This window comes from Physeter macrocephalus, chromosome 14 (genome assembly GCF_002837175.3).
Source record: "Physeter macrocephalus isolate SW-GA chromosome 14, ASM283717v5, whole genome shotgun sequence".
NCBI classification, from domain to species: Eukaryota; Metazoa; Chordata; class Mammalia; order Artiodactyla; family Physeteridae; genus Physeter; species Physeter macrocephalus.
Genome location: NC_041227.1, coordinates 62,047,377 through 62,066,909, shown reverse-complemented (window position 1 = coordinate 62,066,909; position 19,533 = coordinate 62,047,377). Strand labels below are relative to the sequence as shown.

The window sequence follows — 19,533 nt, the reverse complement described above, 5'->3', positions numbered from 1 at the left end:
TCTCCCTCCCTCCCACCCTCCCTATCCCACCCCTCTAGGTGGTCACAAAGCACCGAGCTGATCTCCCTGTGCCATGCGGCTGCTTCCCACTAGCTATCCACCCTATGTTTGGTAGTGTATATATGTCCATGCCACTCTCTCACTTCGTCACAGCTTACCCTTCGCCCTCCCCATATCCTCAAGTCCATGCTCTAGTAGGTCTGTGTTTTATTCCCGTCCTACCCCTATGCTCTTCATGACTTTTTTTTTTCTTAGATTCCATATATATGTGTTAGCATACAGTATTTGTTTTTCTCCTTTTGACTTACTTCACTCTGTATGACAGACTCCAAGCAATCTTGAAAATGAAAAATGGAGCTGGAGGAATCAGGCTCCCTGACTTCAGACTATACTACAAAGCTACAGTAATCAAGACAGTATGGTACTGGCACAAAAACAGAAATATAGATCAATGGAACAGGAGAGAAAGCCCAGAGGTAAACCCACGCACATATGGTCACTTTATGTTTGATAAAGGAGGCAAGAGTATACAATGGAGAAAAGACAGCCTCTTCAATAAATGGTGCTGGGAAAACTGGACAGCTACACGTTAAAGAATGAAATTAGAACACCTCCTAACACCATACACAAAAAGAAACTCGAAATGGATTAAAGACCTAAATGTAAGGCCAGACACTATAAAACTCTTAGAGGGAAACCTAGGCAGAACACTCTATGACATAAATCACAGCAAGATCCTTTTTGACCCACCTCCTACAGAAATGGAAATGAAAACAAAAATAAACAAATGGGACCTAATGAAACTTAAAATCTTTTGCACAGCAAAGGCGGGACATGGAAGCAACCTAAGTGTCCACTGACAGATGAATGGATAAAGAAGATGTGGCGAATATATACAATGGAATATTACTCGGCAAGAAAAAGAAATGAAATTGAGTTATTTGTAGTGAAGTGGATGGACCTAGAGTCTGTCATACAGAATGAAGTAAGTCAGAAAGAGAAAAACAAGTAGCATATGTTAACACATATATATGGAATCTAAATTAAAAAAAAAAAAAGATTCTGAAGAACCTAGAGGCAGGACAGGAATAAAGATGCAGACGTAGGGAATGGACTTGAGGATACTGGGAGGGGGAAGGGTAAGCTGGGACGAAGTGAGAGGGTGGCATTGACATATATACACTACCAAATGTAAAATAGATAGCTAGTGGGAAGCAGCCACATAGCACAGGGAGATCAGCTCGGTGCTTTGTGACCACCTAGAGGGGTGGGATAGGGAGGGTGGGAGGGAGACACAAGAGGGAGGGGCTATGGGGATATATGTATACGTATAGCTCATTCACTGTGTTGTACAGCAGAAACTAACACATTGTAAAGCAATTATACTCCAGTAAAGATGTTAAAATAAAATGATGCCAATCTAAAAAAATTAAGTTATAATAAAATAGTGACTATATTCCCTATGTTGTACAATATATCCTTGTAGCTTATTTACTTTATGCATAGTCGTTTGTACCTCATAATCCCCTGCCCCTATATTGCTCCTCTCCCTCTCCTCTCCCCACTGGTAACCACTACTTTGTTCTCTATATCTGTGAGTCTGTTTGTTTTGTTATATTCATTAATTTGTTTTGTTTTTTAGATTCCACATATCAATGATAACATACAGTACTTGTCTTTCTCTGTTGGACTTATTTCCCTAAGCATAGTAGCCTCCAGATTCATCCACGTTGCTGCATGGCAGTATTTCATTCGTTTTTATGACTAAGTAATATTCCATTGTATATATGTATACCATATCTTCTTAATCCCATCGTCTCTTGATGGGCACTTGGGTTGTTTCCATATCTTGGCTATTGTAAGTAATGCTGCCATGAACCTTGGGGGTGCATGTGTCTTTTTGAATTACTGTTTTTGTTTTTTCCAGATATATATCCAGGAGTGTAATTGCTGGATCAATTTTTAGTCTTTTGAGGAACCTCCATACTGTTTTCCATAGTGACTGTACCAATTTACATTCCCACCAGTGTATTTGAGGGTTCCCTTTTCTCCACATCCTCTCCAACATTTGTTATTTGTGGTCTGTTTGATGATAACCATTCTGACAGGTGTGACGTCATACCTTACTGTGGTTTTGATTTGCATTTCTGTAATAATTAGCGATGTTGAGCATCTTTTCACTGCCTGTTAGCCATCTGTCTACTTGGGAAAAATGTCTTTTCAAGTCTTCTGCCCATTTTTTGGTTGGATTGTTTGTTTTTTTAATATAGAGTTGTATGAACTGTTTATATATATTGGGTATTAACCCCTTGTCAGCCATATCATTTGCAAATATTTTCCCCCATTCAATAGGTTGTCTTTTTGTTTTGTCCATAGTTTCCTTTGCTATGCAAAAGCTTTTAAGTTTCATAAGGTCCCATTTGTTTAGTTTTGCTTTTGTTTCCTTTGCATTAGGAGATGAATCCATAAAAATATTGCTATGATTTATGCCAAAGAGTGTTCTATGTTTCCTTCTAGGACTTTTATGGTTTCCAGTCTTATATTTCGTTTTCAATCCATTTTGAGCTTATTTTGTATGTTCTAATGTCATTCTTTACATGTAGCTGTCCAGTTTTCCCAGCAGCACTTATTGAAGAGGTTGTCTTTTCCCCATTGTATATTCTTGTCACCTTTGTTGTAGATTAATGGACCATAAGTGAGTGTGTTTATTTCTGGACTCTCTATTCTGTTCCATTGATTTTTGTATCTTTTATTTTTGGATCAACACCGTAACGTAGCCTTGATTACTGTAGCCTTGTAATATAGTCTGAAGTCAAGGACTGTGATACCTTCAGCTTTGTTCTTTTTTCTCAAGATTGCTTTGGCTATTCAGGGTCTTTTGTGGTTCTATGTATGTTTTAGGATTATTTGTTCTAGTTCTGTTTTTGATATTTTGATAGGTTTTTGCATTAAATCTATAGATCCCTTTGGGTAATATGGACGTTTTAACAATATTAATTCTTCCAATCCAAGAACGTGGGATATCTTTCCATTTATTTGTTTCGTTTTCAGTTTCCTTCATCAGTGTTTTATAGTTTTCAGAGTACAGGTCTTTCACCTCCTTGGTTAAGTTTATCCCTAGGTATTTTATTCTTTTTGACATGATTTTAATGAGATTATTTTCTTGCTTTCTCTTTCATTATTAATGTATAGAAAAACAACAGCTTTCTATATATTAATCTTGTATCCTGCAACATTATTGAATTCATTTATCAGTTATTTATTGGTTAAATTTAGTTTATCAGTTAAAATTATTATTTTTCTTGGAGACTTTAGGGTTTTCTATATGTAGTATCATGTCATCTGGAAATAGTGTCAGTTTTCCTTCTTCCCTTCCAATCTGGGTGCCTTTTATTTCTTTTCCTTGTCCAATTGCTGTGGCTAGGACTTCCAATACTATGTTAAATAGTAGTGGCCAGAGTGAGCATTCTTATCTTGTTCCTGATTTTAGAGGAAAAGCTTTCAGCTTTTCACCATTGAGTATGATGTTAGCTGTGGGTTTGTCATAAATGACCTTAGTTATGTTGAGATATGTTCCCTCTATACCAATTTGGATGAGCATTTTTAATCATGAATAAATATTGAATTTTGACAAATGCTTTTTCTGCATCTATTAAGATGATCATGTGATTTTCATCTTTCCTTTGGTTAAGGTGGTGTATCACATTGATTGATTTGTGGATATTGAACCATCCTTGCATCCTTGGAATAAATCCCACTTGATCATGGTGTATGATCCTTTTTACATATTGTTGAATTCAGTTTGTTAATATTTTGTTGAGGATTTTTGCATCTATATTCATCAGAATTATTGGCCTGTAAATTTCTTTTTTTGTAGTGTCTTTGTCTGGTTTTGGTATCAGGGTAATGATGGCCTCATGGAGTGAATTTGGGAGTGTTCCATCCTCTTCAGCTTTTTGGAATAGTTTGAGAAGGATAGGTATTAGCCATTCTTTATATGTTTGGTAGAATTCCCCTGTGAAGCCATCCAGTCCTGGACTTTTGTTTGCTGGGAGTTTTTAAATTGATTACCAGTTTGATTTCACTACTAGTGATTAGTCTGTTCAGATTGTCTGTTTATTCCTGATTCAGTCTTGAATGATTGTATGTTTCTAGGGATTTATCCATTTCTTCTAGGTTGCCCTGTTTGTTGGCATATAATTATTCATAATATTATTTTATGATGGTTTGTATTTCTGTGATATCTGTTGTTATTTCTCCTCGTTTATTTCTTATTTCATTTATTTTTGTCCTCTTTTTTTGTGATGAGCCTGACTAAAGGCTTATCATTTTCGTTTATCTTTTCAAAAAAAAAAAAACTCTTCATTTCATTGGTCTTTTCTATTTTCTTATCTCTATTTTATTTATTTTTCTCTAATCTCTATTGTTTCCTTCCTTCTGCTGACTTTAGACTTTGACTGTTCTCCTTTTTCTAACTCCTTTAGCTGGCAGATTCGGTTGTTTATTTGAGATTTTTCTTGTTTCTTGAGGTAGGCCTGTATCACTATAAACTTCCCTCTTAGAGCTGCTTTTGCTTTGTCCCATAGGTTTTGGAAAGCTGTGGTTTTGTTTGTTTGTTTGTTTTTGTTTGTTTTTGTTTTTTTGCGGTACACGGGCCTCTCACTGTTGTGGCCTCTCTCGTTGCAGAGCATAGGCTCCGGACGCGCAGGCTCAGCGGCCATGGCTCACAGGCCTAGCTGCTCCGCGGCATGTGGGATCTTCCCGGACCGGGGCACGAACCTGTGTCCCCTTCATCGGCAGGCGGATTCTCAACCACTGCGCCACCAGGGAAGCCCGGAAATCTGTGTTTTATTTTCATTTGTCTCAAGGTGTTTTCTGATTTCTTCTTTGATTTCTTCATTGACCCATTGGTTTTGTTTGTTTTTGTTTTATTTTTTAAATTTATTTATTTTTGGCTGTGTTGGGTCTTCGTTTCTGTGCAAGGGCTTTCTCTAGTTGCGGCAAGCAGGGGCCACTCTTCATCGCGATGCACGGGCCTCTCACTTTCACTGCCTCTCTTGTTGAGGAGCACAGGCTCCAGACGTGCAGGCTCAGTAGTTGTGGCTCACGGGCCCAGTTGCACCGCGGCATGTGGGATCTTCCCAGACCAGGGCTCGAACCCGTGTCCCCTGCATTGGCAGGCAGATTGTCAACCACTGTGCCACCAGGGAAACCCGACCCACTAGTTTTTAATAGTATGTTGCTTAGTCTCCACGTTTGTGTTTTTACTATTTTTCTTCCTGTAGTTGCTTTCTAGTTTCATACTGTTGTGATCAGAAAAAATGCTTGATATAATTTCTAGCCTCTTAAATTTGTTGAGACTTGTTTTGTGGCCTACATGTGATCTATTCTGGAGAACATTCCATGTGCACTTGAAAAGAATGTGTATTCTGTTGTTTTTGGATGGAATTTCCTGTAGATATCTGTTAAGTTCGATTGGTCTAATGTGTCATTTAAGACCACTGTTTCTTTATTGATTTTCTGTCTGGGTGATCTGTCTAATGATGTAGGTAGGGTGTTATTAAAGTCCCTTACTAATATTGTATTATTGTCAATTTCTCCCCTATGTCTGTTAATATTTGCTTTATATATTTGGGTGTTCCTTTATTAGGTGTATATATGTTAACAAATGTTATATCTTCTTATGTGGATCCCTTTATCATTATATAATGCTCTTCTTTGTCTTTTGTTATAGACTTTGTTTTAAAGTCTATTCTGTCTGATATGAGTATTGCTACCCCCACTTTCTTTTCATTTTCATTTGTGTGAAATATCTTTTTCATCCCCTCACTTTCAGTCTGTGTGTCTTTAGCTCTAAAGTGAGTCTCTTATAAGCAGCAGCCTTGTTTTTTTATCCAGTCAGCCATTCTGTGTCTTTTGATTGGAGCATTTAGTCCATTGACATTTAAAGTGATTATTGATAGGTATGTACTTAATTGCCATTTTGTTACTTCTTTTCTGGTTGTTTTTGTAATTCTCAGTTCTTTTCTTCTTTTAGTCTCTTGTGGTTTGATCATTTTCTTTAGTCTTATGCTATGTTCCTTTCTATTTTTTGTGTATCTATTGTAGATTTTTGATTTGTGGTTACCATGGGGGTCATATATGTTGACCTATAATTGTATCTACTTTTCTTAAACTGATAGTCATTTAAGCTTGAACACATTCTAAATGAGCTATATTTTTCTACTCCCCTCCCCCATGTTTTGTGTTTTTGATGTCTTACTTTACATCTTCATGTTTATCCCTTAACTGTTTATTGTAGTTATAATTGATTAAACAATTTTTGTCTTTTGATCTTCATACTAGCTTATTCAAGTGGTTGATCCACAGCCTCTTCTATACCAGTTACCTATCCCAGTCTCGAAGGAGTGTTCTTGTGTGGGAGTGTCCCTATGCAACCTATGTGTACCCAGTGGCTGTGGTGGAAGAGCTGAATCTTGAAGTGAGCATGGTTCACATCTTTCCCCAGGGTCTGCTGGCAGCTATCACCTTGGTGGGAAGGGGGCTGGAGATGGAGGGGCTAGAGCCAGAGCCAGGTGTGAGATGCGCCTTCTCCTATGCTCAGTGGTCATCACCACCCCGTCAGGAGCAGGGCAGGTCCCATGGTGCTGGAGCAGAAGCCCTGCGGGTTGGGTCCAAGCTGGTTCCATTCTCTGTAAATGTGTGTTCTCCCCCTCCCATCAATGGCACCTTTATCCCAGAGGGGAGCAGTTCTGGAGCAAGGGAGGACAGAGCAGGCACCCTGTATGGGCTAGGTGTGTGCTGGGATGGTCCCAGCACACCAGTCGGAGCTCCAGACAGCTCCTGATCTACTGCCTCCATGAGCTCCAGCAATGGATACCCTCATCCCATTAAGATGCAGTGCCAGGTCTGGACCAGCTCTGTCCACCCCCACCCCACCCCCAGAAGTGCACACTCTCCTCAGCAATGGAAGCCTTCACCCTAGTGCGGAGCTATACCAGAGCTAGAGGAGCTGGAACAGGCCCTTGGCGCAGGCCGGGCACATACTGGGGCAGTGGTGGGAAGCTGGTCAGTTCCCCAGGCAGTTTCAATCTGCTTTCTTCATCTTGTTCCTGGGAGTAGGCAAGCTTGTGTGCACAAGAGTGGAGTCTCAGTTTGTCCTAAAAGTCCCACTAGTTTTCAAATCAGCTAAAGGAATTTATCTTCCTGGTGCCAGACCCCAAGGGTGCCCAATATGTGTTTGAACTCCTCACTCTCAGGGAGGATCTCCAAGCCTGTGATATCCCCTCCTCTTCTGTATCTCCTCCTAGGGGCACAGGTCCCAACCTGATTGCTTCTCCTCCCTTCCTACCCAACTCCATGCGGATCTCTGTTTATAGCCTTGGTTGTAGAAGAGTCTTTCTGCCAGTCTACAGTTGGTTTTCAGTGAGATTTGCTCCACGTGTAGATGTATTTTTGATATGTTCATGGAGGGAAGTGAGCTCAGTGTCATACTACTCCGCCATCTTGCTCTCCCCAGAAGCTTACAGCTTTGAGGGAGAGACAGACAATTAAAACTAAACCAAAAAAAAAAAAGTCACAGATTGCCGTCAATGCTATAAAGAGAATGGATGTTCTAGCCTCTGAGATGAAAGAAAATGCTCCACAGAGAGGTGGCTTTTAAAATGAGCCTGAAGTCTGGTCAGGAGCCATCTAGGTGCCATTTACAACCTAGGTGAAGAGCTCATGGTAGTGAAGCACTTGGGATCATCAAGGAATTGAAGGAAGGTTCTTGTGACTGAAGACCAGGGAGCAAGGAAAAGATGAGGTGGCTAAGGTTGGTGGGCCACCCAGACCATGGTAAGAAGCTTGGGCTTTTTTTTTAATTAAGATTTTATTTTTTCAGAACAGTTGTAAGTTCATAGCAAAATTGAGTTGAAGATACAGAGATTTCCCATATACCCCCATTCTCATAAATGCCTAGCATCCCTCATTATCAACATCCCCACCAGAGTCGTATATTTGTTACAACTGATGAACCTACATGGACACATCATTATATCTAAAGTCCATAGTTTACATTAGTATTCATTCTTGGTGTTATACATTCTACAAGTTTGGACAAATATGTAATGACATGTATCCATCATTATGGTATCATACAACATATCTTCTGCCTAAAAATCCTCTGTAAGACCTTGGATTTTTTTTTTTCTTTGCCAAATATGAGAAGTAGCCACTGCAGGGCTGTAAGTTTCAGGCAGAATGTCTTAATAATAGCCTTATATCTGTTTTTTGTCCCAAACAGGTAAAATGATAGAAGATTACTGGGGGTTATCAAGAAAGATTCTCGGAGATCTGAAATTCTTGGAGAGTCTTAAGACATATGACAAAGACAACATCCCACCAATGATCATGAAGCGGATCCGGGAAAGGTTTATTGATCACCCAGATTTCCAGCCGGCTGTTATTAAAAATGTGTCATCTGCGTGTGAGGGTCTGTGCAAGTGGGTGAGGGCCATGGAGGTGTATGATCGTGTGGCCAAAGTGGTAGCTCCTAAACGGGAGCGGCTGAAGGAGGCTGAGGGGAAGCTGGACACACAGATGCAAAAACTGAACCAGAAGCGAGCAGAGCTGAAGCTGGTGGAAGGCCGCCTCCAGGCCCTGAACGATGACTTTGAAGAGATGAATACCAAGAAAAAGATGTTGGAGGAAAACATTGAAATCTGTTCCCAAAAGCTGATCAGAGCAGAAAAACTGATCACTGGTCTTGGGGGAGAGAAGGACAGATGGACAGAAGCTGCCCGGCAGCTGGGCGTCCGCTATACTAATCTGACAGGGGATGTGTTGTTGTCCTCTGGGACCGTGGCTTACCTGGGGGCCTTTACTGTGGATTATCGGGCTGAGTGCCAAAAGTGGTGGTTGGCCCAATGTAAGGACAAGGTCATCCCTGGCTCCAGTGACTTCAGTCTTAGCAACACATTAGGAGACCCTGTAAAAATTCGTGCCTGGCAGATTGCTGGGCTGCCCACTGACTCCTTCTCCACTGACAATGGCATCATTGTATCCAATTCCAGGCGCTGGGCCTTAATGATTGACCCTCAGGGGCAGGCCAATAAGTGGATCAAGAATATGGAGAAAGCAAATAGGCTGTCAGTCATCAAGTTCTCGGATACCAACTATGTGAGGACGCTGGAACACGCTCTGCAGTTTGGTACCCCGGTCTTACTAGAAAATGTTGGGGAAGAGCTGGATGCCTTTATTGAACCCATCTTGCTCAAGTGCACATTCAGACAGCAAGGGGTTGAGTACATGAGGCTTGGTGAAAACATCATTGAATATTCCAGGGATTTTAAGTTATACATCACAACCCGTTTGAGGAACCCACATTATCTCCCTGAAGTCGCCGTGAAAGTCTGTCTCCTCAACTTTATGATCACCCCCTTGGGCCTCCAAGATCAACTCCTTGGCATCGTGGCCGCCAAGGAGAAGCCAGAACTGGAAGAGAAAAAGAACAAGTTGATTGTGGAAAGTGCCAAGAACAAGAAGCAGCTAAAAGAAATTGAAGATAAGATCTTGGAGGTCCTTTCCCTTTCAGAGGGCAACATCCTTGAGGACGAGACTGCCATCAAAATTTTGTCCTCCTCCAAACTGCTTTCCGAAGAAATCTCTGAGAAACAGGAAATTGCTTCAATGACAGAAATGCAGATCGATGAGACTCGGATGGGCTACAAGCCAGTGGCTGTCCACTCTGCCACCATCTTCTTTTGTATCTCTGACCTGGTCCACATTGAACCCATGTACCAGTACTCCCTGACATGGTTCATAAACCTCTACGTGCACTCCCTGGCCCATAGCAGGAGGAGCGAGGAACTAGAGCTACGAATTGAGTACATCATTGAACATTTCACTCTAAGCATCTACAACAATGTCTGCCGCTCTCTGTTTGAGAAGGACAAGCTGCTTTTCTCCCTCCTCTTGACGATAGGCATCATGAAAGAGAAAAAGCAAATTAACGAGGAAATTTGGTACTTTCTTCTAACTGGAGGCGTTGCCCTGGACAACCCCTTCACCAACCCAGTTTCCGAATGGCTGTCTGAGAAGGCGTGGGCAGAAGTGGTTCGTGCATCCGCGTTGCCAAAACTGAAAGGCCTCATGGAACATTTGGAACAAAATGCTAATGAATGGAAGCTGGTCTATGACTCAGCCTGGCCCCATGAGGAGGCGTTCCCTGGATCTTGGAAATTTCTTCAAGGTTTGGAGAAGATGGTGATCCTCCGATGTCTGCGGCCTGACAAAATGATTCCAGCCATTCGGAAGTTCATTGCTGAACACATGGGAAACGTATACACGGAAGCCCCTACGTTTGATCTCCAGGGGTCCTACAATGATTCCAGCTGCTGCGCACCATTGATATTCGTGTTGTCTCCGGGTGCAGACCCAATGGCAGGTAAGGGCAGAATGTTGTGTGAGGAATATTAAAAGCCCAGAATGCATGTATGTATGACAATAGCATGTCCCTTACAGCAGGAATCTCAAATTCAAATGGCTTTGAGGGTCAAGCAGTTAACAGACTAAGGCAGGGCTGGGGCAACATGAGACTTCTTTTCCTGCCTAAAGCGGGCAGCTGCTACTCAGCTCTTGTGCATTGTGCCACCTGATAATGTGATCTCAGGATGACCAGATCATCTGCTTTTTCAAGAGGAACCAGAAAGGTAGAAATCACCCATTTTTAAATCTTGATATCTCATTCAGATTTTTTCTTAAAAACTTTATAAGGGTTAAGCCAGGGCTAGATTTAGCCAAGTGACTGCTAGTTTATCACCTTTGTCTTAGACCATTTTCTCAGACTGTTGCTTCTCTCAGCTATGCTTCTTTCTTTTCTTTCCATTTTTAAATATTTTGAGTAATTAATGCTGCATGTAGTAAAAAAATCAAATCAAATCAAACAATGCAAAAAGTATAGGACTGTGGCTCCATTTTGTCCCCTCAAGGGACATTTGGGGAAACATTTTTGTTGTCAAAACTAGGGGGTGCTACTGGCATCTAGTAGATAGAAGCAAAGGATGCTGCTAACTATCCTACAATGCCCAGGACAGTCCCCCACAACAAAAGATTATCCAGCCCAAAATGTACATAGTCTGGGGTTGAGAAACCCTGGTGTAAAGTGAAAGGTACATCTTCCTCCTAACCCTCTTAGAGATAACCACTACTAACAGTTTGTGTATCTTTCCAGAAAGTGTTTGTGCATATAAAAGGGTGTGAGTTTTTGACAGAAATAGATTCGTTTTCTGTTCTGTTGGGGAATCTTAAAGCTTTAGTTTTTCTCTGTTGCTGAATGAAGAAAGAATACCAGAAATGCAAATGACATAGTTGGCAGTTCTGCGAAAGCTGAGGAATCTGACGTGTATCCTGACCCGGTTAGAAAGCCAGCACTTCTCCTCAAAGGCAATCAGAGGACTGCGCTGAAATGAACTGGTACCCTTTCCAGGTTCCTACACGCAAATTATTGTTATTGTCAAAGCTCAATTCATGACCCCTTTCTAGCATCTTTTCTCCTTCCCCTATGTCCTTTCTGTGTCAGGCTTATACAAGAGAAATGAGGGGAAACCAGGAAAAGTAGAGAAGAGAAATGGGGACACGGTCAGAATATGGTCTGTAAAATGATGATGCTGTGTTGGGAGAGGACAGGTCTGTAAAATCCAGCGGTGCATGTAGCTTGGTCCTGTCCCTCTGTGCTAGAGGCTTGATCATATTCAGCTGGGATAACTTCCCAGGAAACTGCAGGCACTGTGTCCCTCAGAGTGTGCCATATTAGGAGGCACATACTGTCTGGTCATCTTTTTTCATTAAGATTGATCAGTGGGTTCAGGCATTGTCAGTGTGATTCAGCTCGCTACTCCTTCCACCACCTCCTTTATAAAGTTTCCCATCAGCCTTTCACCTAATATGGTGGTTCTCAATCTTGGCTGCACATTGAAATCACCTAGGGAGCTTTAAGAAAATCTCCACGGAAAGACAAATACCATATGATATCACTTATATGTGGAATCTAAAATATGGCACAGATGAACCTATCTATGAAACAGAAACAGACTCACAGACATAGGGAACAGACTGGTGGTTGCCTAGGGGGTGGTGGGCGGGAGAGGGATGAGTTGGGAGTTCGGGGTTAGTAGATGCAAACTATTATATGTAGAATGGATAAACAATAAGGTCCTATTGTATAGTGCAGGGGACTATATTCAATATCCTGGGACAGGACATAAGGGAAAAGAATATAAAAAAGAATGTATATATGTCTATAACTGAGTCACTTTGCTGTACAGCAGAAATTAACACAACATTGTAAATTAGCTGTATACTTCAGTAAAAAAATAAATCAAAAGCAGTCAGTGAGAAAAACAAGATTATCTCTAAAGAACAGCAGTTAGACTGACAACAAATGTCTCAATAGCAACAGTGCAATTTGTGGAATAATACCATCATTGTGCTAAAAGAAAATATGCAAACATAAAATCTATCTTTCAAGAATGAGAGTGAAATAAAGAGAACGTCTCAATTAAAAATTGAAAGAAAGAAAAAAAAATCTCCATGTGCAGGCCTCACCCTCAACCAATTAAATTAAAATCTTTGTAGGTGAGACCCAGGCACTGTGTTTTATAAAGCTTTTCAAGTAATTTCAGTGTGCAGCCAATGAGAACCACTGACCTAATGGTTTTATCGGCCTTAGAAAATCATTACCCAGATCCATTATTTCATTAGGGGCTACAAAATGATGATATTTTAATTCTATCATTCCTCCCACATTTATTAGCTGGAACTCTTCTATAAAGAAGAATTTTTCTTTATCAACTCTTTGGTTTACTCTAAATATAGTTCAAAAAGGACAGGCAGAAAAGATGCTTGGTTCATACTCTTTATTTACCAGCTTTCAGAATAATGCATTGGTGCCCCAATAACCTCCAAAGTTACTTAAGCACTAAGATGGGGTTTTTTGGTACGATTGTTAATGTATTGGTTTTAACATATTGGATGTTTCAAATATAGTGGTATTTTACTCCACTGCTGTCATTATTCTTTTTGATGCTCAGATTTTTCAGTCTTTGGCCTGTGGGAGCACCTCTGTGTCAATATCCTTTTCACATACCCCAGTGGTTTTTGATAACTTCCTTGCTGTGTAGAACTACCATATATATTTCAGGCTTATCTTGAACAAACATTTCTCCAAGGAACTCCAATTCCTTTAGCAGGTGATGGTATTTGGAGACCTGGGGTTCCCATCACTACTGAATGCATCATTGATTGCCGACCTTACTTACTAATTCTCTTTTTGGCTGTATCTAACCTGCTTTTTTAATCAATGCTTTGAGTTTTTATCTTCAGTGACAGTGCTTTCCATTTCTAGAAGTTTTGTTTTGTTCCAAATCCATGTATTTTTTTTTTTTTCCATAGAACTCTGAATTTTAGGCTACTGACTCAAGAAGCAATGTGGAAGCTTATCACTGGCCTGGAGCTTGGGTGGAAAAAGTAAACAATTCTTCAGTGAGAAATTAAAACTCCAAGCCTATGCTACATGCAGATGAGGGGTGTAGATTTACAGTACCCTATGGTATGGAATTCTCAAGCTGAGAAATTTCCCATAAAATTGATCCAGAATGGCAAGACGCTAGGCACACCAGTGTGTGTGCAAAACATATGCAAAATTGTTCTGTTAGGGCACTCCTAAAACCCAAGATATATCAGACTCCCACAAAATAACACAAACTTGCTGATTGTGAACTCAACAATAAAAAAATTATAAACTACACGAGGAAATACATCTCTATAAGGCATAATCAGCACATAGAACAATCAAAAGAGTTAACCCCCAGTATTATGGGGGTATTATGGGCTGAATTGTGTCCCTCCCAAATCTGTATGTTAAAACCTAACTCCCAGTACCTAAGAATGTGACTGTATTTGGAGATAAGGTCCTTAAAGAGTTAGTTGTGAGGTCATTAGGGTAGGTCCTAATCCAATATGACTGGTGTCCTTATAAGAGAAGATTAGAACACAGACACACTGACAGGAAGAAGACCATGTGAGGACACAGTGAAAATATGACATTAGAAAATGGCCACAAACAAGCCAGGGAGAGAAGCCGCAGAGGAAACCAACCCTGCCAGCACCTTGATTTTGGATTTCTAGCCTCCAGAATTGAGAGAAAATAAATTTCTGTTGTTTAAGCCACCCAATCTTTGGTTGTTTGTTATGGCAGCCCTAGCAGATTAATATTGTCTCTAAAAAATATCATAAAAGAAACTCATTTAAAAATCATTAAAGAAAGAACACAAAGCAGATTTCTGGCCTTCTTAATGAGAGTGCAGCTGTTTGAGGATCCTAACTTTATAAAAAAGTCTCAGTTCTAGCATCCCACCCCTTGTAAGTGCAAAGCTATATTCCCTGTGGTTGGACAGACTCCGTATTCTAGTGGTTGGACAAACTCCAACCACTAGACTGGTTAAATAAAGTATGGTATTTTCCAAAGGTGAAATGCTATGTAACCATGAAAAAAGAATATGGCCTTTATATATGTACTGATGTGGAAAAGATCTAAGTGAAAAAAGCAAATATAGTGTTCTACAATTCATGTAAGTATAATAGTGTATACACATTTACTTAAATGCGTGAAATATCTCTGGAAGGACTCACAAAAAGGTGTAACATCGGCTGCCTCTGAGGAAAAGAGATGTGAAAGAGATCTATTTGAAATTTCACTGTCCAAATACCTGTTTTCCTAGTAAAATAAATTTACAAAAACCCAGTTCCTAAATGAACTTATTTGCAAAACAGAAATAGAGTCACAGATGTAGAAAACAAACTTATGGTTACCAGAGGGTAAGGGGGGGGAGGGATAAATTGAGAGATTGGGATTGACATATATACACTACTATATATAAAATAGATAACTAATAAGGACCTACTGTATAGCACAGGGAACTCTTACTCAATACTCTGTAATGGCCTATATGGGAAATAATCTAAAAAAGACTGGGTATATGTATATGTATAACTGATTCAGTTTGCTGTACACCTGAATCTAACACAACATTGTAAATCAACTATACTCCAATAAAAATTTAAAAAAAAGAAAAACCCAGTTCCTAGTTCTTTGGTTATGTGCTAACCTTTCTAGTTTGGAGTTCCCTCTTCATTTTTGGCACCTGAGAATTTCTCCTCCTTTCAAACTCTTATTTTTTTTTTTTTCAGTTTGTGTCTTTTTTTTTTTTTTTATGAAGAATGTCTATCTATTCAGAGCAAAAGAAGAATCAGTAGTATCTTCGTTCACCATCTTACCAGAAGTCTAAAGCTTCCTCAGAAAGATGCTAATTTCATAATTAACAAAAGCCAGTGGCTTTCTTTCTGAGTCCAGAATTTTAATGTAACCCCTTCTTCTGTGTTGTTATTATTAATACGGTCTTTTTTTCTTCCTGATCTCAGGCCTGCTGAAATTTGCTGATGATCTTGGCATGGGAGGTGCCAAAACACAGACCATCTCCCTTGGCCAAGGCCAAGGCCCTATTGCTGCCAAAATGATTAACACTGCCATCAAAGATGGGACCTGGGTGGTCTTACAGAACTGTCATCTGGCCACGAGCTGGATGCCTGTGCTGGAGAAGATCTGTGAGGAGGTGATTGTTCCTGAGAGCACCAATATGGGGTTCAGGTGAGATGCTGCCCCACCACTGCGTCTCTGGGCCCCAACCTCGAGTTCCAGACGTCATGCTAATGGCTGGGAATGCAAAGATGAAGAAGACACAGTTCTACCCTTAAAGAAGCTCTCAGTCTAGTAGAAGGCAGACCATAGATGAATAATGTTGATACCATGCAATATCTGCTGTACTTGTTTGAATAAGAATGGAAAAGGGAAGGAAAATTTGGGGAGGACCTGGAGTACCGAAAGATGAATAGGAGTTTTCCAGGAAGGACATTCCAGGCAGAAAGGGCAGCATTTGTAGAAGCAAAGGAAAGACCAAGAAGTTATCCTATGATTCCTGGGTATACACTGTGAGCAACTGTTTTGGGGAGGTGATAGGAGAGGTGCCTGGGAAGGTAGATTAAATGCCAGCAAATCGGAGTTTTAAAACTTATTTGCCTAAAAACAAAAAAAAATCCACCTGTAGTCTAGGCACTTGATCTATCCCATACTTGTTTAGATCCATGGAATTTTAATCAATATTGGAAACAGCTATTTATTTTCTGTGAACTTTAAAGCCCAGCAAGACTGGGCCTAAGTATTTACATTTAGAGAATGGTGAGATGAAACAGACTTCAAAGCCCCTTTTAACTCAAATGTTCAGTGATTCTTTCATTCTGGGCCAGGGGTCAGCAAACTGTGGCCAAATCCAGTCTGCTGCCTGTGTTTGTACAGCTTGCAATCTGAGAATAGCTTTTACATTTTTTATGGTTGAAAAAAATTGAAAGAAGTATAATATTTCATGACACATGAAAGTTATATGAAATTCAAATTTCAGTGTCTATAAATAAAGTTTTATTGAAATACAGCCATGCTTACTCATATACTGTCTACGACTGCTTTTATGCTTCAAGTAGTTGTGACAGAGACCACATGGCATGCAAAGTCTAAAACATTTACTCTTTGATCCTTCATAGGAAAAGTTTGCCAACTCCTGCTCTAGGCAACAAAGTTTGCCGGTTATTTTTATTTTAGTCATGTCTGCCTGAAAATAGAAAAGTGTTTGGTGTTTATTTACAAAGCCAGATTAGGCCGTAGTTGATTGTATTCATGTAAGGCTCATATAAGATTCATGTAAGAGTTTAAGAGGAAATCCATTAATTTCAAGAATTCTGTTTGGTTTTGGATGCTGAGTTGACTCATTGACCATCAATGACATACTCAATGAAGAAAAAATTATTCATGTTGACATTTAAAGGTCTTCTGTAATATGATCTTAACCCAAGTCACAAACTCAAGTGCCTATACAACGAGGAATGTAACATAAATGAGTGAAGAGGACTGGGCACAAGAAATATTCCACTTTCACAGTACAGTAGCTATCATCATGGACAGTCAGCCTCAGTGTTGAATACCGGTAGAGAATGGTGGGGACTGTGGTGAACTAGAGGCACATGCCCTGTAGAGAAGAACAGTTACTGCCCACTACCAGCTGTTGGCAAGCAGGAATACAGGCCTCTTGTATCAGATTTTATGACTATTTTAAAGGAAAGATAGGAATCTAGAACTTTAAAAGAAAGCCCTAGATTTTTAAAAGTTGGCAACTACTTCAAAAATATGTTACAGCATTGTGTTGGTTTGCATGGTGAGAGTTAAACATCACCCATCTGCAGACTGAAGTCAGGCCACAGGTCCCCAGGTTATGGCCTCTTCCCTCCCCTCTGAGGCCTGTGCCTGGACCACAGCAGGCTGCCCACTATAGGCCTTAACACATCCCCAACTTTTCCTCCTCCGTGCAGTTGCTCAGCCTGTGTCCTGTGTCTTTAATGACCTTCCAGCCCCAAATCCTCCTGTTGGAAACCTCTCTAATGTCTAGCAAAAAAGAAAAACAAACCCACAGAAATGAAACAAAACAGGATGCCACAGTGTGTATGTAACCTGAGCTTGAGTAAGAAAAACAAATGAATAAAAGCGTGGAAGACAATATGCCAAAATGTTAACCTGTAGTTGGTAAAATCATGTATTTTTTTCCTTTCTAAATACTTTTACCTATGTTCCCATTTCTTATGGGCATAGATATACTTTTATTATTTAAGAAAAGAAATCTTCCATATTCTCAAGACCCATTTCTAATGCCATTGGCCTCTATGACAGGGGTCAGCAAACTTTTCCTGTAAGGGCCCAGATAGTAAATATTTTAGGTTTTGCAGGACATGTTGTCAGTTGCAACTATTCAACTCTGCTGTTGTGGCATGAAAGCATCCATAAATAATTTGTAAATGAAGAGGTGTGGCCATGTTCCAATAATATTTTATTTACAAAAACAGGCTAAGGCTAGATTTGGCTCCCTGGCAGTAGTTTGCAGACTTCTGCTCTCTCCACCCTGTGGAAATCTCTTCTTCCCATGGACCCCCACGGCCCATTATTTCCCTCCCTCCCTGCGGTCCTGATTTTATAACTCCTGGGCACTCTGCTTGCTTGTCTTTCCTCCCCTCCCCAGCTCCCATTTCCCCTCCTAGCAGCGAGGCTGTGAGTGTCTAGGAGCAAGAAACAATTCTTTGCTCATTTCGGCCACTCCTGGAGTGCCGGGTGGAGTATTTGATCATGACAGACGCTCAGAAAGTCCAACAGGGCAGCAACATGGTGTAGTGATTAGGACCGGGCCTTTGGACTCAGGGAGCCCTGAGTTCATCTCGGTTCTGCTGCTTCTAAGTGGTGTGTCCTTGAAAACCCCACTTGACTTCTCCATGCCTCTGTTTCCTCACTGGTAAAGGGGATAATAAATCATAGGGTGGCTGTGAGGATTAAAGTAAATGAAGGGACATAAATTAAATTCTTAGCATGGGGTTCAGCATCTAGTGATGCTTAATAAATGGTAGTTATTATTTTTTGTTACTGTTTTTCAATATAATGTATTGCATTGCTGTGAATAATTGGGTCTGTTGTTCTTCCAGACTCTGGTTAACCAGCTATCCATCAGAGAAGTTTCCAGTCAGCATCCTCCAGAATGGGATTAAAATGACCAATGAGCCCCCCAAAGGGCTCCGGGCCAACCTTTTGCGCTCTTACCTCAATGACCCCATCTCAGACCCCGCGTTCTTCCAAAGCTGTACAAAAGCAGTGATGTGGCAAAAGCTGTTGTTTGGCCTTTGCTTCTTCCATGCCGTCGTTCAAGAGAGGAGAAATTTTGGACCCCTAGGTGAGAGATGACAGCATACCTGGATTGCCTGGGGGAAAGATCACAGGCAGATACAAGGGTGCGTTCAAGTTTGTACTCAGGGTTGCCAGTAAAATAGGGTATAAGTATGTTCCATGCAATATTGGGGACATATTTATACTAAATATGATTTGTTGTTTATCTGAAATTAAATTTCACTGAGTGTCTCTGTATTTTTATTGAACAAGTCTGGCAGTCCTATAACCAGGTCAATATCAATGTCAGGGAAAGAGGTGATGCTCCAGAATCAGAGTCCCCTAATTACTGAAGTAATATGATAATGAGAAGATTGGAGGCCCTTCCCTTTGGTGTATTTGCCTAGCTTGGGTATCATGGCCACTCTCCAGGGAATCGTCACCAGGTAATTTATAACATTTTAGGTTGCTCTCTTTACCTGCGCATAACAATGAAAGAAGTACAGCTGGGACATCTGTTTGTGCTTCTCCTTGAAAAAATAAACATAAATTTCTTTATTAATGTAACTTATCCATGGCCTAACTTAAGTGACTCAATATTCTTGTTAGAGCAGATCATCTGCTAAATACAGATCCCATATCACCGTGGTTTTTTTTTTTTTTTTTTGTGGTACGGGGGCCTCTCACTGTTGTGGCCTCTCCCGTTGCGGGGCACGGGCTCCGGGCGCGCAGGCTCGGTGGCC

At 40.5% G+C, this 19,533-nt stretch overlaps 1 protein-coding gene across 28 annotated transcripts in view; it reads left to right on the top strand.

The window, feature by feature from the left end:
- Positions 1 to 19,533, top strand: part of DNAH3 (dynein axonemal heavy chain 3) — a 249,724-nt gene that overhangs the window by 187,172 nt on the left and 43,019 nt on the right. For 20 of the 28 annotated variants that reach the window (XM_028498493.2, XM_055090018.1, XM_028498501.2 and 17 more), the window contains 3 exons: positions 8,288 to 10,429; positions 15,463 to 15,688; positions 18,613 to 18,857. In XM_028498493.2, the coding sequence (XP_028354294.1) occupies positions 8,288 to 10,429; positions 15,463 to 15,688; positions 18,613 to 18,857 (2,613 nt within the window). Of the gene's footprint in view, positions 1 to 8,287; positions 10,430 to 11,323; positions 11,471 to 11,563; positions 11,671 to 13,434; positions 14,801 to 15,462; positions 15,689 to 18,612; positions 18,916 to 19,063; positions 19,235 to 19,533 lie in introns of those variants that run through there. The other 8 variants (XM_028498511.1, XM_028498513.1, XM_055090028.1 and 5 more) reach the window with 8 other exon arrangements.